The following is a 21,650-nucleotide window of genomic DNA, read 5'->3' on the forward strand; positions in this document are numbered from 1 at the left end:
AAAACACTGGAGGAAGTGACAGACTATTAAAATAAAAAGGAATAAGCAATGATGAATCTAGAAAGAAAATATGTTACTAGATGGTTCTTAAGGTACTTAGAGAAAACTATCATAAAGGAAAAGCAGGGTCGTAGGCAGAAAGCATAAATATACATGTCACTAATAATTAAGAAGTATGTAATTGTGGGAAGAAATGAATAAGAGTCATCTACCATAGAGAAAGAAGCAGCTGCTTGTTCCAGTAATCCCACGAGTCCTGACTCAGTAAAGTACTTTCCAGAGCAGATACCTTCTTCATCTGGAGATACCACATCATCTGAGACTGCAGATTCTTCTAAAACATTAGATGAAATATTCTAGGAGGAAAAAAATGTTTAAGGCTTGTGAAATGGAATTAATTTCTTAACATGAAAGATGTATATGAAGAAGTAACTGACGATGAAATATAGCTACCAGTTTAAGTTTAAAAAAAAAGGGTAGTCCATGCAAAGATAAAAGACAAATCTCCAAAAACTTTTTATATTGTGAAGATGACAATAAAGTGTAACACCACTGCTAGATAACTTTTCCATTAATAAAAAGTTGCAAGAAAGAAAATTAAGAAAAATCATGGGCTAAGGAAAATCATAATATCACATAGAACACCTATGGAGACTTAATCTTTATTTTTAATTTAATTGATCTTGCTAAAACTCTGTTTCGGGGAAAATAAGGTACAAAAATGGTCCCTTGGCTTGCCTAACATACATCAAGTTAATGAGAAAACTCAGGTATATTAAAAGCCCTCTTACCCAATGAGATTGGGATCAGCCATTATTTCTAAAAAAGAAATGATACCTACATACCTTAAATATTTGATTTGAACCTAAATATTCACAGTAGATATACACTCATTTGTCAATTTCCTGAAGTAGATCTAAGGCCTTTTCTTTGTGTATGGGTCTCGAGATCAGAGTTCCATGTAATCTCTCTTGACTAAATACCCACAATGCAACCTTTATTTAAGATTTCCAGTTTTGGTTTCTTTAGAGTAAAAACTTGAACTTAAAAGATTATCAAATTATCCTAGACTTCTCGGAGCTTTTCCCCCATTCTTTCTTTGTCTGATCTCTTTGCAAAACCTTCAACTTAGTTTTCAGAGAAACAATAACTCACTTTCTTTTTGCATTTAGATTTATCAGAGAACATAATATTTAATTAAATTTTGTAACTTCCCAAACCTGGCCTTAACAGGTTTTAAGAAAAGCAAAGCATAACTAACTCTTGGTAAGCAAAGAATTCAACTAGTGGGTAAGGGGGATGTAACCGTACTAGAGCATAAACTATCATCTCTGAGTCATACATTAGCATATTTATACAGGGAATGGAGAATGTTCGTTTACCTGGTATTTTAATTAAAAGCCAATTAAGAGTTTCCACTGAATTCTGATTCTCAATATTTTGAATGTATTTCATAGATGCTACAAGGTCCACAGCAGTATAGGCAAAGAGACTAATTATACACAGCACTGATAATGCAGAGGTAAGAAAATGTGGAAGAGAATTAACGAGAAATACACTTTAAAAATGTATTAATGAAAGTGATAGTGAAATGTTAATTCATCTACTGAAGTATCACCTTCAGTCTCTATGCTTTCCTTACAAGCTGAATGAATCTAAACACCAGTGAGAAAACTTAAATCCAAAAAAGGACATACCTTGATTTAATGTAAACCTGGCAGATTCCTACCTGAAATGTTACACATCCCACAGGAAGATACTTCCGGTCCTCCAGCATGCTCAGATATTCAGCAACAAGTGCTGCTGAGTGAACGAGGCACTGGGCAGCTTCAGCATGATTGCTGCGTTCCGAGTGTTTGCCAGCCATGTTCTGCAACCAGGTCAGCCGCAGGTCTGGAGAGGTCTGGTACCCCTTGGCGATTCTAGTTAGAACAGAAATTCTTCTCAATTAGCATTTGCTTCCCAAGTTGGAAGGGAGTTCAAATTGCTTGTTCAGTGTTTAGGTTTCTGTTATTGAACACAACCTATTAAGACAAGTTTTTGGGTGGTATGAAAATGTCTTTGAGTATGCTTAGAGAAATAACTGTAGGCCAAGGGAATGGGTAATATCAGTTTTTTGCATTGGGAGGCTAAAAAAAGGACATTTTATATGAAAATCTGGCCACTAAGGAAACAGTCAGTAAGGGAAAAACTGTGGGAATTTACATGTTTATTATGGGAATATAAACAAGTTTTGTATTCAAGGAAAAAAATTTATAAAAGATTGTTTCACTGTATCATCTTTATTTTAAAGAAAATATTTGTTTTTGTTTTATTTGTGCCTTTAAGGAACTCCAAAACTGTAAAAAGAGAAGGTCATATGGCAAAGAAGAAGTCAAGTTTTACTTACATCTTTTAAGATACAATAGGAATTACAAAATTCTCAAAATACCCTATAAATATTATCCTATAGGCAAAACCATATTTAAAATCAGCAAAATTAATATTGTAGTAAAATGTTAATACACTGTATTTTCTTCCTAAAGAACTGATTTTTACATTTATAATATGGATCTTGGGCCTTCCTAGGAAATCTAGGGCCCAGGGTGCCAAGGTGTTAAATGTGTCATTATTTTAAATAATCCTCTTGTTTTTGATAATCAATAAATATACCAAACAATTATTCATAGTTCTTAAAAGAAGAAGTGAGGGGATCTGATAAAGCACATTTTGACTTTTCAATTACCGTTAGAAAACAACAAATAATTTTTGTATTTTTTTAATCTCATGTTTTCTGTGTATCGTACTAATTTAAGCCCCATTATACAAAGTATAAGTGAATCAAACAAATGTTACCTGTACATTAGATCAATCAACATTTCAGGATCTTCCTGGTGTTCCTTCATTTTAACAGTATCAGAAAGGATCATATGGAGATTGAAAACCAAATCTTGGACCTGTAGCAGAGAATTGTATGAAAAGCATCCTTCAACTGTTTATTCATTCACAATCATTAAATTCATTTGGAAGATATTTCAGATAAGCATCTAAAGATTTCAAAACAAATAATATGATTTTGATATAGTTCTAAAGAGTCTGGGTATGCTGTGGTAAGATGCGTGAAGGGTAGTAAACTTTATACAAATTGCTCAGCAGACTTGTTTTTTCAGTTCTCTCACCCAGAAACAAGCAGAACTGTAAGTAGAAATAAAATACATATAGGGATATAGGGAATACAGGAAAAGAACACAAAAGGAAATTTTCTCCTATGTTTCAGATTTTCCCAAAAGGTAGTTTGCAGAAACTTTAGTTTTTGAGGCAAATTACATTAATCAGTGGGAATAGTTTCATCAAAAAGCTTTTTGTTTGTCCATACTGCCTAAGTCTAATATTATTTTGGTACAAATTCACAGAATTAAACACCAAAGATATTAACCATTCTGAGAAGGGAGGGTGGCTTATTAAAACAAAGAGATTCAGCCCTATCTATGACACACATGGATGAAAGAAAAATATAGGTTCCTCCAGTTAAAACCAAAGTTTGATCTAACAATTTGGAAAATGCCTATTTACAACTCCTGTTTCAATTAATGCTCTAAAAAGTAGCATTTCTGACCTGATCAGGAAATGTTGTCTCCCTCAATTCCAAGTCTTCTTCAGCATATGTCAGTATAGTCTTTAGAGAACGTCTTAAGAATTCTTCATTAAAATTCTGAGATGTGCCCACCAAGGAAGACAGTGACATGGTTACCTGCATTTTAACCCTGGCAAAGTTCTGTAACAGAGAAATTGCCAGGTAAACATTTAATACAGGAAAGCTTAAAATGAAAAAGTATTTTTTTTTTTTACTTCCTAAAAGGAAAAGGTTAGTAAAAAAAAATACCATTCTATGCAAACTATTTTTGAAAAACTAATGAAATGTTTATATTGAAATCTTATTTTTAAAAGGACATAAAGCTTAGAATCTTGCTGTAATAATAGCCTACAAAAAAACAGGGTAAAAAATAAAAATTGTGTGTTAGACTTGAATTAGAAGTTGTGCCTAGACTTTACATTGATCTATTATGAGGTATATGTTATTAATAATACCATTTTTACAGATGGGTTAAAGAACTTGACCAACATCACAAAATTCTTCAGTGTTAGACACGGTCTCTGCATTCTAGCCCCTTTCATTAGGTCCACTGCTATGAAAAAGTAACTTAACTCACAACTTGTATAAAGAAACTTAAAGGTAGAATCTTTGGAGTGATGCCTATAAGAGCTTACATTCTTCCTTTTCTACTAGTATTTCTTGATTCTATCAACTATATAAAATCACTGCCAGTTATAAACTACCTATTCCTTTTTAGAGGCACTACCTCACACTAAGATGATAAATCACCTATTTTCATCCTATTTTATAACACTTTCCTAAAATAACAGAAGACTGAATCAAGAAAACTCCAAGTGTAGTCAAATTTTAGGGACTTTATTTAAAAAACTAAACAAGAACCATAAAGTAACTAGATTCTTCGGTTCTGAATTAGGAAAGAGGACTTGGCTTCCAGTAAAAATAGGATAGTGTGAGACAGCAAGTTCCTACTTCTCCTGGATTTCATATAAAAATAAAAGATGAACAGAAAAAAATCCATAAACTCTATTTCAGCAAAATGAGGAGACTGATACACAATCCATATATTAGAAAAATGCATAAGGGTTGCCAAGACAAGCTAAATAGGAAGCAGTTTCAATGGAAGGCAAGGAGGGGATAGTAAATAGTGAGGAATCCTAGGGTGCAGATTTAAGAAATAATGAGAAAAATATTTCTTTTAAATAAGAAACTCACTTTGAAGTGATTAAAAACTATCTGTCTTGGAAACAAAATGACCTAAAAATCTGGGAGGACTGGCTAGAAATAGATTGACCAGAAACTTTAGGAAGTTATGTAAGATGTGTATACAACAGCAAAATCCCATGACAGACACATTACTGAAGGAATGTCCTATAAATACCTGGGCCAATATAAACTATCTCATTCTATGTAGAGTAACAAAAAGGTAAAGAAGATCAGTGAAACACCAGGTAAGAAACACTTAATAGGAAAATATGGTCATGAAACAGATGAAAATTCTAACAAAATATTTTGCCTTAAATTATAAAAAATTTATGAAGCCATTCACTTTAGAAAGGAAAAAAAAAAATGCCAGAAATAAAAGAACTCAAGGAAAGCCACTGTGATAGCTAAGATTTTCTCTCACCCCCCAAGAACCAGTGTTCACTAGCTTGGTGGCAATACTGCCTCCACTGAGAATGCATGATTAAAGAAATAGAGGGCTGAAGGTATTATATAATTATAAAGGTAATCATTAGAACAATACAAACTTTCTTAAATATAATAAAGACTACACCAAAAAAATAAGGTGAACTGACCATAAGTGCAAGATGAAAACAACCAACAAATTTTTTTAAGGAGAGAGGTGGGGAAGCATAACAAAATAATACAACACAACTCTAGGACATATATGATAGAATAACAAGTATGAAACGTTTAATTCAACTTAGACACTGGATTACAAGGCAAAACCCAACTCTATGTTGTATATGAGAGGCACGTTTAAAATAAAGTGATTCAAAAAAGTGAAAACGAAAAGATAGGCAAAGGTAACCGAAGACACGTTCAAATTAGAAAGAAAGCAGAGGTATCTTAATACCATACAAGGCAGAATTCAGGCCAAAAATATAAAAATTTTAAAAGAAACCAATTCAGGGTCTTTTTCAATTCTAAAGGGAATAATTCATAGTAAGATATAATAGCTATGAATAGTAGTTACAAATATACCAAATAGTTATGAATATCAATTTACCAAATAAGACCTAAAGGAGAAATAGACAGTGTGTAGGCTTTAAATCATCTCCTTCAGTCCACCAAATGGACCAAAAATAAAGAAAAACAGAATAATGTAATTAAAAGGTATATATCTGGGCTTCCCTGGTGGCGCAGTGGTTGAGAGTCTGCCTGCCAATGCAGGGGACACGGGTTCGAGCCCTGGTCTGGGAAGATCCCACATGCTGCGGAGCGACTGGACCCGTGAGCCACAACTACTGAGCCTGCGCGTCTGGAGCCTGTGCTCCGCAACAAGAGAGGCCGCGATGGTGAGAGGCCCGCGCACCGCGATGAAGAGTGGCCCCCGCTCGCCGCAACTAGAGAAAGCCCTCGCACAGAAACGAAGACCCAACACAGCCAAAAATAATAAATAAATAAATAAAAAAAATTTAAAAAAAAAAAAGAAAAAAAAAAAAAAAGGTATATCTGTTTAACTCAATACTCTGAAAATAAAGAGTATAATAATAAATACCCCTTCTTTTTAAATGCTTGCATAACATTCATAAAAACATTATATGATTGGACACACAAACACACACATCCATAGTACCAAAAAGGAGACATAGTATGTTAATTGTATGATCACTTTGCAATAAAACTAAAAATTATCAGGAATTCCCTGGCGGTCCAGTGGTTAGGACTCCACACTTTCACTGCTGAGGGCCTGGGTTCAATCCCTCGTTGGGGAACTAAGATCCTGCAAGCTGCAGCACGGCCAGAAAAAAAGAAACAACTAAAAATTATCATCAAAACTTTAAAACTTTGGGTTAAAAAGAAAATAATAAACTGAAGTTACAAATATCTACAAACCAAGAATACTGAGAATACTACATATCAGAACAAATGAGATACCAAAAACAGTGCACAATGGAATATTCTAGACCTTAAATACTTACATGAGTAAGAATAAATGAACTAAACATTTGACTCATAAAGTTAGGAAAAATACAACACAAATCTATTATCAAATGAAAAAACATAAATGAAAACACGGAATTCTTCGAAGACTGGCAGATAATCATAAAATATCAAGCCAAGATATTTAACTTTTAATTTTCCTTACGACTTTCATTTCACTTAATGATAATAATTAAAATTTACAATAGCTCAACATTTATATTTTAAATCTGTACTACTACACACTGTTTTTAGTATAGGAAGTAAAACTGAAGATTTGGACTTTTATAAGATGTCCACAGAATGAGAAATAGACAAATATTAGACTCAAAACATACCAGAAAAATTTCATGCCCCCCCCCGAACCCATTTAATAGTTATCTACAGCAGTTATATTTCCTAATGAATCAAAGATACAATCCTGAGATGAAACACTTACATTCCCAATCTCAAAGTTCTGTCTCATAAGTAGGTAAAGGGAGGCACTAGCATGTGACCGTATTGTACCAATGCTACTGCTACAGTGCCGGAGAAGCCGGAGGCATAAATCAGCACACTGCTCTGTCTCCTCTTCAAACAAGAGTTCAGGGAACTGTAAAGAAACAACACCAACACTGAATTTATGCAGTAAAAGTTCCAGAGATATGTCAATATAGCCTGATGTGGAGATTTGTTGGTGTAGCCCAGGAATTAAAAGAATGTTAAGGGACAATATTTACTAATGGTTAATAACATGGCCCACAGAGCCAGACAGACTGGGTTCGAGTATGGATTACACTAGTAATATGGCCTTGGACATGTTTTCTCATCCTTAAAATGGGCCTAATAATGTTATCTATGTGGGACTGTATGACTACCTTAGATTAGATAATGTGCATAAAACACTTACTACTATAGTAACTAACACATAATAATTCTGTGAAATGTTTTTATTATCACAAAATAGTATATAAGTTATTTTCACTGGCTAAATTTCATCAACAGCTCTGCATTCCATCTTATAAGATGACTAAGATGAAATAGCTACCTTCATGAATTAAGAATACACATTTCCAGAGGAAAACAAACAAAGGAAATAAATATTTGAAGTAGTTGAACAAACAGCAAAAGCACCTTCCTTTCCATTTACCATAGGATAAGCTAATTTCAACAGACTGAACAACCTATACATTGAATTCTTGATAAATCAAGTCAATAAGGGACAGCCAAAATAAGATGAAGAGAAAACACAAAAAGCCCCATATTTACAATAAGCTATTGGGCTTCTCTGGTGGTGCAGTGGTTGAGAATCTGCCTGCCAATGCAGGGGATACGGGTTCGAGCCCTGGTCCAGGAAGATCTCACATGCTGTGGAGCAACTAAGCCCATGTGCCACAACTACTGAGTCCGCACGCCACAACTACTGAGGCTGCGCGCCACAACTACTGAAGCCCGTGCGCCTAGAGCCTGTGCTCCGCAACAAAAGAAGCCACCGCAATGAGAAGCCCGCGCACCGCAACGAAGAGTAGTCCCCGCCTCGCCATAACTAGAGAAAACCCGCATGCAGCAATGAAGACCCAATGCAGCCAAAAATAAATAAATAAAATAAATAAATCTATTTTAAAAAATAAATAAAATAAAATAAGCTAGTAATTTCAGGCCCTTCTCCACATCAGAACTACTCTTAGAAATTCCAAAAGGTAAGCAGTAGAGAAAAGGCAAAGAAGAATCGTGAGTCTTAGGTTATTACTAAAATTTTAACTATAAGTATATTTAAAATATGATCAATGTATGTGTCAAATGATCTTAGACAATGTTAATAAAGAAAGCAAAGTCTGACAAGACAGCAGGTACAAAAATAACCCACCTTTGAAACCAGGGCTCTCTGGGTAGCAAAACAGTGTTGTAGATAAACTGCACTTTGATTACAGGCCATGCTATGTAGTAGCACTTTCAGCACCCCGCCAAGGATGCTCTCTTTGGATTCTGTTACAGAAACTGTCTGCAATTTTAAAATAGATAAATAAAATAGAGATGTTAACTGCAATTTGGTTAGAGAGATAGAATATGTATAAGTAACAAATAAAAATTTTAATAGGAAAAAGATAATGTAAGATCTAGGAAGACCTCAAGGAAAAGAAGCTGAGACGGATTTGGATAAAAAAAAGAGGTGGAGAAGAATGAATAGGTTTTAAATGAGAAAAGAAGAGGAGCAAGGACATAACTTCTAGGATCTACTGATATTTAAATGTAACCATATGGTTCAATAAATACTTTTTCCCCCCAACCCTAACTTATCAAATCTATACTACTTTAAATTCCTCTAATTTGTGTTCTCACCTGGACAACAATCTCTAATGTATCCAAAATGATTAGATTTGCTTCAGTAGCCAGATTTCCATCAATCAGTGCTTCATGTTCAATCTCTGCTCTTGACCTAATACAAAATATTATAAGAAATTATATTTATCTTTTAGAAAAGTCAATAGGTCTGCAATTCAAAAAGACTTAAAGATGCACAGAAATAAAAAACCTTGGAACCATTTTGCTTTTTCAGGGGAACCATTTTTCAATATTTGCCTGAATGCAAAGTTACAAGAGAATAAGGAAAAAGACAGTATTTTGCATATTTTAAAATGTTTTGTTTTAACCTACATTTTTTCAACCATGTCAATACAGACTTTCTCACCCCATTACTGTGCTACAGTGCCACTAAAGGCATAAATATTTAGTTTTCAGAGATGCAGCAAACACAGGAAAAACTGTTTTATTCTGAATGGTACGTAGACACTAGGTGGTGCTATGTGGGCTTGTATTTAGGGCTGCTTTCATGTAAAGCAACATTCAAAATGTTTAGTATTCATATTACTATTTCAAGGATTTTCAACATATTTATTTAAGATAAAAGATCTTTTTTAAAAATAAAGTTTTGTCTAATTTCCCCAAATTTTTGATACAAAAATTTTAATACAGAAAATGATTTGACCCTTCAGTGAGACTGGCTGGAATCACTCATTAGAAATAAAACAACTTGATGTAATGAAGTAGTTTACTTGAATACTAATATTTACAAAAGTATTATTTAATGAAAATAAAAAACTTAATAACTATATATGATTTATGAGTAAAGTCGACATTTGTTTTAGTTGCAATACATATGCAGAAACTATATATCACATCCAAGTAGACAAAAAAACACATAAATCAAAGCAAAAATAAAAGGATATATTAAATGCTAACTTTTCAAAGTTCTTAGATGTTAAAGTCTGAATCTTTATTACTGTCACTAAAGAGAACAGTTTATGAATTTACATTTTATAAATTAAATTTAAGGAGAAAATACAACATAGTTAGAATTAAATTGGACAACAAAATATATAATGTTCAAACTTAAAATTCCAGCAAGATTTTGTGAAGAAACATGACAAAACAAGATGGTTAAACAAAAAGAATCAGGAAAATACCAAAAAAAAAAGGGGCTCCCTCAAAACATAGTAAGATAAGCAAAGAGAACACATTATACAAATGCAGAAATAAAGCAACATACTAATAGCATAGTATCTTGGTGCTTTTTGATTTCTAAAAAACACAACACGTGGAAAAATAATAAAAGAAACGAACATGGACAAAGAGGACAGAAATGCAGAAACTCAAACTTTAAGAATTTTTAACACAGTGAGATTCAGTATCTGCATTCCCTGCCGAATTCATACGTTGAAAACCTAATGCCCGAGGTAATGGTGTTAGGAGGTGCAGTTTTTGGAAGGTGATTGGATAATCAGGGCAGAACCCTCGAGAATGGGATTAGTGCCTCTATAAAAGATGCCCCAGGGAGTCTGCTTGCCCTTAAACCATAAGGGGACAGAGCAAGAAGTCTGTAACACAGAAGAGGGCCTTCACCAGACACCAAGTCTGCTGGCGCCATGATCTTGAACTTCCCAGCCTCGAGAACCGTGAGGAATAAATTTCTGTTGTTTAAAAGTGACACAGCATGTGGTATCTTGTCATAGCAGCCTGTAGAGACTTAGACAGTTTCTGACAATTCCAAACTCATCTGTAGGGTACTGACCCTGCTGCTTCTCTCTCTGCTGGCTCTCACAGGGACTTGCGTCCTACGTTTCATGATTTTACTGTCTGAGAGCTAATATTTCTTGAAGTTCATCTGTGAGAATCCTCTAAAGCTTGGACTGAAGACGGTTCTCAGATAGGGTGGCCAACCATCCAGGTTCACTTTAGGACAGGACTGGGAGGTTCCCTGGGACATTCATTACTAAAATGAGGAGTACTAGGCAGACCCAAATGAGTTGGTCACCATATGCTCAAAGCGTGGGGGCCAGTCAAGTAACTTGAGGGCTAACTTGTAATTACAAATTAGCAGGAAAAAATGTTAGCCCCGTAACACCTGAAATGCCAAGTGTCAAGCGGAGCAACTTTACCTATGGTTACCTGGGCAGTGAGAAGGGTTTACTTCCAGCTCCCCTTAGGCTGAAGATGCAGTCCTTTAGGATTGTTTTTGGCGGTAGGGTGGTCAGTTAGTGTACCTAGTTTGCCTCCATGCTAGAAACAGAAGACTTGTAGTGTTTTGTCTTTCTTTATATTTCAAGCTTTAAGAGGGCAAAGATTAGTGTTCTAATTTTTTGTAATCCTTGAAATATTTAGTTCAGTGTGACACCCAAAATATATTTAAAAAATAGTTGCCAAATGCATTTTCCAAAGGTGATTGTTGGGGGAAAACAGAGTAACATTTGTAACCTTTTGTTACAATATGTAACCTTTTGTTTTACTATACCATATGAAAAATTCTTCCCCCAAATCATTTTTAATCTAAAATTTAAAAATAAAATATAACTATTTTGTCTGCTAAGATTTGAATGCCTAATATATAAAAAATAACACTAAAAGTAATCATTTTCCTCTGTATTTGAAACTCAACAAACCCATCAGTAAGATAAAACAGAAGGTTATATTACTTGTCAAGCTTCTCAGTGTTTTGACGCCAGTGAGTCATATCCTTCCTCCACCTCAGATTTTCTTGACTCCCAAAGGCACTTCCAGATGGGCTTCTCTCTGTCAAACAAATTTCAAAACCTTTGTTTAATGTTATTTCAGTCAGACCACATACATGTATATTTGCAAACATATAAGAAATCCTACATAATGTTATTAATTTTATACACAGCCACCTTATCCTCAGTACAAGTGGAAAAACCAGACAATGGTGCTTTTTATTAAAATTTTTCATGATAGTTGCAGAAGAAATATATTTGCTAAATGTAATATAAAAAAACCAGGGGCTTCCCTGGTGGCGCAGTGGTTGAGAATCTGCCTGCCAATGTAGGGGACACGGGTTCGAGCCCTGGTCTGGGAAGATCCCACATGCCACGGAGCAACTGGGCCCGTGAGCCACAATTACTGAGCCTGCGCGTCTGGAGCCTGTGCTCCGCAACAAGAGAGGCCGCGATGGTGAGAGGCCCGCACACCGCGATGAAGAGTGGTCCCCACTTGCCGCAACTAGAGAAAGCCCTCGCACAGAAATGAAGACTCAACACAGTCATAAATAAATAAATAAATAAATAAATAAAAGAACGTGGGGGAAAAAAAAAAAAAACCAAACACGCTTTTAAATAAGCAAACTTTCTAATACTGACTTTCCCAAAATCTTAACCATGGTTTATAAGACCATGCATGATATGATCTTATTTCCTCCTACTCTTGTTTACACTACCATTATTGTGTGTGTGTGTTTGTGTGTGTGTGTGTGTGTCTGTAGTTTCACTACATATGCTACTGATTTAGGATGTGCGCAATGGTGGTTGTTCCTTTTACTTGATTGTTTTTCCCACAAATTTTCACTGGCCAATTATTCATCACCTCTGCAGAAAGGCCTTCCCCAACTCTCTACCACTTCCTTTCCTCTTAACTTACTTTCTTTCTCTCCATAGCACTTATGACCACAAGAATATAAGCTACTTAAGAACACAGATTATGTCCATTTTGTTCACCCCTTTATGTCAGATACTGACAAACTGTCTGGCACATCCTGAGAACTCAATAACTTTTTGTTTAATAAGTAAACAAATTAAGAAGAATTCAGGGGCTTTCCTGGTGGTGCAGTGGTTAAGAATCCGCCTACCAATGCAGGGGACACGGGTTTGAGCCCTGGTCCGGGAAGATCCCACATGCCGCGGAGCAACTAAGTCCATGCGCCACAACTACTGAGCCTGCACTCTAGAGCCCGCGAGTCACAACTACTGAAGCCCACGCACATAGAGCCCGTGCTCCGCAACAAGAGAAGCCCCACAATGAGAAGCCCGCGCACCACAACGAAGAGTAGCCCCCGCTCGTTGCAACTAGAGAGTAGCCCCTGCTTGCCACAACTAGAGAAAGCCCATGCGCAGCAACAAAGACCCAACGCAGCCAAAAATAAATAAATAAATAGGTAGATAGATAGATAAATAAATAAATTTTTTAAAAAAAGGATTCATAAAGTAATTATTTCTTTTTTGTCCACAGAAGGCAGGACAGGAGGAAGATAGGGGCTTTCTCCCAAGCGGTTTCTAGGATGGAAGGCAAAATGAATGGTACAGGCTTCCTTAAGGGGCAGCAGCAATAGAACTGATTCATACCAATCCAGCAGAAGTGGAGAAGGCATTGAGAATTGTGGAGAAAAACAAACAATAGAATCAAGTCATGACTTCAAGCTTTCAACTAGAAAACTAATGCTCCTTTTTGAAAACCATGAGACTTTAAATTGTCTGGGAGGATGGAAAGAAGAATGAAAGTAAAAATTCAGAGTTCAAATAGAAATTTTAAAAATACTGAGAAACAAATATAATTTGACACACAATAAAGGACATGTCTGGATACTCCTGCTTTCTCTCCCTTCTGTTCCCTTTCTTTCTCTCTTTACCTCTTTGATTTTGAAACGTCTGTCTTTAAGAAATTTTGAGAAAGAAAGCAAAAAGATATGTCTATATTAAGACAGTTAACAAAATAAGTAACTGTGATCTATTTTCATTTTTATCATTAACTTTTTTTTCCATGAAATTGTCTCTCATCTCCTTAGTTAAGAATGTCTATCATTAGATGACCTAGCTTATTAAGTATCCAAATATATAAGAATTGCAAAGGTTTAATTTTTCAAAGACAAGAACTTCAATTCTTTTTTTTAAATTGAGACACAACTGACATATAACATTATATTAGTTTCCGGTGTTTAACATAATGATGCGATATATGCACATACTACAAAATGATCATCACAACAAGTCTAGTTAACAACCATCACCACACATAGCTTCAAATATTTTTCTCTTATGATAAGAACTTTTCAGATGTACTCACTTTTGCAACTTTCAAGTATACATTTGTTAACTAGAGTCACGGTGCTATAAGTTACATCCCCGGTACTGAAGTATTTTATTATGGTGAGTTTGTACCTTTTTATCCCCTACACCCATTTTGTCCATCCCTACCCCCCACCTCTAGCAAACACCTATCTGTTCTCCGTATCTATGAGTTTGGGGGGGTGGGAGTGGGTTTTTTTTTTTTTAATTCCACATATAGAACTTCGTTTCTTACATTTAAACAGTGGTACCTGTCCAAAGGCCACAAGTTCAAAAATGTAACAAACATATCGGTAACAGCCCCACTCTTTCCAACAGTAAGCCTCAGAAAGAGCTACTGTATAATATAAAGAACACTAAATTGGCAGTCAAAAGATCTTGGTTCTATTAGTTTATAATCTTAGGCAAGTTATTTACCTCTGTGAGTTTTATTTTATCTTAAAGATGAGGATAATTATTCATTAGGCTTTGGTAATAATTAAATGACCTAGAAAGTTAATTTCCATACTTAATAGAGGGTTGTTGTACACACTAAAAGAGTTAAAAGAAAATCAATAGGTACATTGTAAACTGTATATAACTGAAGTAAACAGTGCTCTATTAATTCCAAAGGCAAAGACTTTGTCTTATTCACTATTAAATTCCAAACATACATAGCATATAAAAGATATTTAAGTTTACTTAAATAAACAATCATTAAGTTAAATGGCCTATCAAAAACAATAATTAAAAAATATTCATGTAAATGTACATTCACATTTTAAGTCAACAAATATATATCGAGCTGTTAGCAAATGTCATGTACACAGATGACTAAGCCATGTCCCTGACCTTAAGGAGCTCTCAGCAACAATATTACTTTAGAATTTGCGAAATGTTTACACACACATGGTCACTACAAAGATGATAAGATCAATTAGTTACACTACCTTTTAAAATCTCAAAACAATCACAAGTGGAAGAGGAAAGGGAAAGTGGGGAGATTAAGTGACTTGGCCAAGGTTATACAGCTACTGGGTAGCAGACCAGGGATTAGAAACAGGCTTCAAATGCTACTAAATTGTCTTCTCTTGCTGATAGTTGAGTTTAATGGGCAATATCTTTGCCTTATATACAGGGTATATTAAATCATTACAAAACTAGGAAACTTTTAAGAGTAAAAAGTGATGCTACATAGAATGGATGACCAAGAGAACCATAATGTAAACTATAGACTCTGTATGATAATGAGCGTCAGTGTAGGTTCATCAGTTGTAACAAGTGTACCACTCTGGTAGGGGAGGTTGATAACGAGGGAGGCCATGCATGTGTGGGGACAGAGGATATACGGGAAATATCTGTATCTTCAGCTCAATTTTGCTATGAACCTAAAACTGCTCTTAAAAAATCTATTTTTTTTTTTAAATCTATTTTTAAAAATAAGGGATGCTATTAATAATCACACAAGGGCAAGAGGAACAAACTGAGATTATCCAGAGCAAATTGTAAGTATGCTCACCCTACTTAAATAGGAATTCTAACGTGCAAAGAAATGGCTATTCAAGTTAATTCACAGTTACATTTAAAACACTATTTTAAAAGTGTAGAATTGTCACTGAAGACTTGCAAAAATGATCACTGTGATAGTGTTCAAGGAAACTGAAAAAAATTCTCACCAGAAGGAGAAGATATTGTGTACATACCAAGCTGTCCTCGGCTTCGGCGCACCATTTCTTGCCTTGCACCTATGCTTCCAAGAATAGCTTCCTCAAGCTTTGCTCTCATGTCCTTTGATTTCTTAAAGGTCAAACTATTCATTCTTTCAAACACTTTCTTTCCCTAAAATTTAAACATTAGAAAAGAAGACACATTGAAGAAATTTTCTTCTTCTTTTCCACATTATGTTTCCCCTCTTGTTCATCTTTGCAATGGCACAATGATCACTTACTTTGTACTCAAAGCAAGATACACAAAGATAAAGCAGATCTAATAGCCGGTTTAGCTGCAGGACTGAGAGATCTGTAAACCACTTTTGTAAAACTGTCTCATCTGCATTCTTGAGAACCCAAAGCAGACAGATCAAAAGACTCCGACTTGATTCTGCTGAAAAGGTAGTGTGTTGCCTGCCACTCTGAAAATAAAAAGCAGTAGAATGAGACACAAAATGATCAAAGACCATTTCTTTTTTTCAGTTGTTAGTTGTTTTCTTCTAAAAGCAATACAACAATAACTACTTTAAAATCAAATATTTCAAAAGAACCATTTGATTTAGACAATACTTGTGTAACTCATACAGAACCTTACACTTAAGGTCCTGACATTTAATGAACCTTTCCTAGCAATAGAAGATTGTTTTAATCTATGACAGGGCTTCCAGCAGACTATAAACGTTGACAGAAAACATAAAGGGAAAAACTAAAAGGTCCTATTATTAAAAACTAAGATATCTACCAAAGACTATCAGACACGATATGAATAAAGGAAAAAAAAATGACTCTATATAAGACTATTTTAAGAGTATTATGTGATAACAAAATGTTCATCAGGTTTAGAGAATCACTATTTCCTATCAAGGGCCACTGACAAAAGGAAAAAGTCTTAGACCACATATAAGTGAAAAGTATTTTTACTTAGAGCATATAAATTTAAGATAATATTCCCAACCTTCGATTTGTATTAGTATACAGTATGTGAAATACAAATAAAAACTAAAACTAAGAATTTGTTTACAGTACCATTTATTGAATATTTACTCTCTTCCAGTCATCATACTGAGCTCTTTGCATATATTATTTCATTTAGCCCTCCAACAACATTACTAGGCAGGTTGTATCATCTCAATTTTACAGACAAGAATGCAGGATGACAATAATAATAATGATGATGGCAAATAATGATGATGGCAAAACATAACAAAATTTGAAATGTGCTAGACACTATGCTAATTGCTTTTTCTTATTTAACTCTCTCAACAGTTTTATGAGATGGTATTAACTATTGTTATTTCTAGTTTACAGGTAAGGAAACTAAAGGTTAGAGATTAAGTAATTTACCCCAAATCACATTCTAAGAAAAAGTAAAGCCACAATTTTAGTCCAGGTTAACTAGACGCCTAAGCTTATACTCTTCACCATTATACTACATTCTAATATTTGGTTAATAAATATACTAAATTATAATAAGAAAGCAGTGGATAGGATGTTGGGAGGAATTACAAAGGAAAGCCATGACCTCAGCTACTACCCTAATCTCCCCTCTATCATGCATGATGGTTTTCCCTGAAACCATCTAAAGAGAGAAATATTATTACTAACGCCATTCTACAGACAAGAAAACTGAGACAAGTAGTTAAGTATCAATATTTTGTGAAAGTATTTTGCAATAAATGGTGGAACTGGGATTCAAATGCAGAACGTGTGGCTCCAGAAACCAAGCTCGTATCCACTATGTTTACTGCCTTCAATGGATACATGCACATGTAAATAAATTCACGTACATAAACTCACTTAACCACTATGCTATACTGCACCTGACCTGGACACAAATAGCTTTGACTCTCACCCCCAAATCCACAGTCTCTCTCATAAGGAAAATGCTTCTTTATTTTAAAAGTAAGCACTTTCTACAGCAGAACTTTCAGGTATGCATAAATATATTGACTAAATTCTCAATGACTGATTTTTTAAAACAAAATTTTAAAATTATACCGAATTTGACAAACAGGTACACACTAACGTTTCCTATATCCCCACATAAACTGCCAATAACACAGTGACACACTCTGAAGAAAGTTGGACAAACATGAAAAAGACTCAGTAATGCAAAGATGTCAGGTTTCCCCCATATTGTTCTATAGGATCAATGCAATTCCAATCAAAATACCAGCCAGGTTTTTCCTGGAAGTTGACAAACTAATTTTAAATTTAATGGGGAAAAGCAAAGGGCCAAAAATAGCCAAGGCACTCTTGAGGAAGAACTAGGTAGGATGGGGGACACATTTGCTCTACCAGATAGCAACATTTACTAAATAGTTAGAATAATTAAGACAGCTTGATATCGGCATATGGATAGACAAATAGTCTAATGAAATAATAGGAAGCACACAAAAAAATCCTATGCATATATGAAATTGTGACATACAACAGAGCTGACACTATGAATCAGTGGTGGAAGGATGAATTATTAAATAAATGCTGTGAGATAACTGACTTCCCTAGGGGAAAAAAAAGTAGACTCCTACCTTGCACTATTGTACAAAAAATAAATTCCAGACAAAGAAAGAACTTAAATGTTAAAAGGAAATATAAAAGAACATATTTATAATCTTGGGAGTAAGACAGAATTTCTTAAATAATACATAAAAAGCATAAACCATAAACCACAAAAAGATGATCATATTTGCTTACACTGAAATTGAGAATGTGTGCTTGTTCATTCAATTAATAAATAAATAGATAAACAGAAAAAGCACACCATAAATTAGTAGAAATTTGTTGCATAAAAAACCAACATATAAAGAAAAACTACAATCCTGCAGCCTGTGGACCAAAAACCACAGTTACAGAAAGAAAGAGAAGATGAAAAGGCAGAGGGCTATGTACCAGATGAAGGAACAAGAAAAAACCCCAGAAAAACAACTAAATGAAGTGGAGATAGGCAACCTTCCAGAAAAAGAATTCAGAATAATGATAGTGAAGATGATCCAGGACCTCGGAATAAGAATGGAGGCAAAGATTGAGAAGATGCAAGAAATGATTAACAAAGACCTAGAAGAATTAAAGAACAAACAAACAGAGATGACCAATACAATAACTGAAATGAAAACTACACTAGAAGGAATCAATAGCAGAATAACTGAGGCAGAAGAACGGATAAGTGACCTGGAAGACAGAATGGTGGAATTCACTGCTGCGGAACAGAATAAAGAAAAAAGAATGAAAAGAAATGAAGACAGCATAAGAGACCTCTGGGACAACATTAAACGCAACAACATTCGCATTATAGGGGTCCCAGAAGGAGAAGAGAGAGAGAAAGGACCAGAGAAAATATTTGAAGAGATTATAGTCGAAAACTTCCCTAACATGGGAAAGGAAATAGCCACCCAAGTCCAGGAAGCGCAGAGTCCCATACAGAATAAACCCAAGGAGAAACACGCCGAGACACATAGTAATCAAAGTGGCAAAAATTAAAGACAAAGAAAAATTACTGAAAGCAGCAAGGGAAAAACGACAAATAACATACAAGGGAACTCCCATAAGGTTAACAGCTGATTTCTCAGCAGAAACTCTGCAAGCCAGAAGGGAGTGGCATGAAATACTTAAAGTGATGAAAGGGAAGAACCTACAACCAAGATTACTCTACCCAGCAAGGATCTCATTTAGATTTGATGGAGAAATCAAAAGCTTTACAGACAAGCAAAAGCTAAGAGAATTCAGCACCACCAAACCAGCTCTACAACAAATGCTAAAGGAACTTCTCTAAGTGGGAAACACAAGAGAAGAAAAGGACCTACAAAAACAAACCCAAGAAAATTAAGAAAATGGTCATAGGAACATACATATCGATAATTACCTTAAACGTGAATGGATTAAATGCCCCAACCAAAAGACATAGACTGGTTGAATGGATACAAAAACAAGACCCATATATATGCTGTCTACAAGAGACCCACTTCAGACCTAGGGACACATACAGACTGAAAGTGAGGGGATGGAAAAAGATATTCCATGCAAATGGAAATCAAAAGAAAGCTGGAGTAGCTATACTCATATCAGATAAAATAGACTTTAAAATAAAGAATGTTACAAGAGACAAGGAAGGACACTACATAATGATCCAGGGATCAATCCAAGAAGAAGATATAACAATTATAAATATATATGCACCCAACATAGGAGCACCTCAATACATAAGGCAACTGCTAACAGCTATTAGAGAGGAAATCGACAGTAACACAATAATAGTGGGGGACTTTAACACCTCACTTACACCAATGGACAGATCATCCAAAATGAAAATAAATAAGGAAACAGAAGCTTTAAATGACACAATAGACCAGATAGATTTAATTGATATATATAGGACATTCCATCCAAAAACGGCAGATTACACGTTCTTCTCAAGTGCGCACGGAACATTCTCCAGGATAGATCACATCTTGGGTCACAAATCAAGCCTCAGTAAATTTAAGAAAATTGAAATCATATCAAGCATCTTTTCTGACCACAACGCTATGAGATTAGAAATGAATTACAGGGAAAAAAACGTAAAAAAGACAAACACATGGAGGCTAAACAATACGTTACTAAATAACCAAGAGATCACTGAAGAAATCAAACAGGAAATAAAAAAATACCTAGAGACAAATGACAATGAAAACACGACGACCCAAAACCTATGGGATGCAGCAAAAGCGGTTCTAAGAGGGAAGTTTATAGCTATACAAGCCTACCTAAAGAAACAAGAAAAATCTCAAGTAAACAATCTAACATTACATCTAAAGAAACTAGAGAAAGAAGAACAAACAAAATCCAAAGTTAGCAGAAGGAAAGAAATCATAAAGATCAGAGCAGAAATAAATGAAATAGAAACAAAGAAAACAATAGCAAAGATCAATAAAACTAAAAGTTGGTTCTTTGAGAAGATAAACAAAATTGATAAGCCATTAGCCAGACTCATCAAGAAAAAGAGGGAGAGGACTCAAATCAATAAAATCAGAAATGAAAAAGGAGAAGTTACAACAGACACCGCAGAAATACAAAACATCCTAAGAGACTACTACAAGCAACTTTATGCCAATAAAATGGACAACCTGGAAGAAATGGACAAATTCTTAGAAAGGTATAACCTTCCAAGACTGAATCAGGAAGAAACAGAAAATATCAACAGACCAATCACAAGTAATGAAATTGAAACTGTGATTAAAAATCTTCCAACAAACAAAAGTCCAGGACCAGATGGCTTCACAGGTGAATTCTATCAAACATTTAGAGAAGAGCTAACACCCATCCTTCTCAAACTCTTCCAAAAAATTGCAGAGGAAGGAACTCTCCCAAACTCATTCTATGAGGCCACCATCACCCTGATACCAAAACCAGACAAAGACACTACAAAAAAAGAAAATTACAGACCAGTATCACTGATGAATATAGATGCAAAAATCCTCAACAAAATACTAGCAAACAGAATCCAACAACACATTAAAAGGATCATACACCACGATCAAGTGGGATTTATCCCAGGGATGCAAGGATTCTTCAATATACGCAAATCAATCAATGTGATACACCATATTAACAAATTGAAGAAGAAAAACCATATGATCATCTCAATAGATGCAGAAAAAGCTTTTGACAAAATTCAACACCCATTTCTGATAAAAACTCTCCAGAAAGTGGGCATAGAGGGAACCTACCTCAACATAATAAAGGCCATATATGACAAACCCACAGCAAACATCATTCTCAATGGTGAAAAACTGAAAGCATTTCCTCTAAGATCAGGAACGAGACAAGGATGTCCACTCTCACCACTATTATTCAACATAGTTCTGGAAGTCCTAGCCACGGCAATCAGAGAAGAAAAAGAAATAAAAGGAATACAAA

At 34.9% G+C, this 21,650-nt stretch overlaps 1 protein-coding gene across 5 annotated transcripts in view; it reads right to left on the reverse strand.

Moving 5' to 3' along the window:
• The window catches only part of DOCK7 (dedicator of cytokinesis 7), a 193,776-nt gene that overhangs the window by 25,198 nt on the left and 146,928 nt on the right, over positions 1-21,650 (reverse strand). For all 5 annotated transcript variants that reach the window (XR_009008674.1, XM_057548786.1, XM_057548800.1 and 2 more), the window contains 10 exons: positions 15,995-16,177; positions 15,750-15,885; positions 11,692-11,788; positions 9,062-9,158; positions 8,589-8,723; positions 7,182-7,334; positions 3,596-3,754; positions 2,836-2,936; positions 1,730-1,922; positions 213-356 (listed from right to left, as the gene is read on the reverse strand). Coding sequence is in view for 4 of the 5 variants with exons in the window: in XM_057548786.1 (XP_057404769.1) it covers positions 213-356; positions 1,730-1,922; positions 2,836-2,936; positions 3,596-3,754; positions 7,182-7,334; positions 8,589-8,723; positions 9,062-9,158; positions 11,692-11,788; positions 15,750-15,885; positions 15,995-16,177 (1,398 nt within the window). In the remaining variant the exon portion in view is untranslated. The remainder of the gene's footprint in view (positions 1-212; positions 357-1,729; positions 1,923-2,835; positions 2,937-3,595; positions 3,755-7,181; positions 7,335-8,588; positions 8,724-9,061; positions 9,159-11,691; positions 11,789-15,749; positions 15,886-15,994; positions 16,178-21,650) is intronic.

The sequence above is a fragment of the Balaenoptera acutorostrata genome, chromosome 1 (assembly GCF_949987535.1).
Source record: "Balaenoptera acutorostrata chromosome 1, mBalAcu1.1, whole genome shotgun sequence".
Lineage (NCBI taxonomy): Eukaryota > Metazoa > Chordata > Mammalia > Artiodactyla > Balaenopteridae > Balaenoptera > Balaenoptera acutorostrata.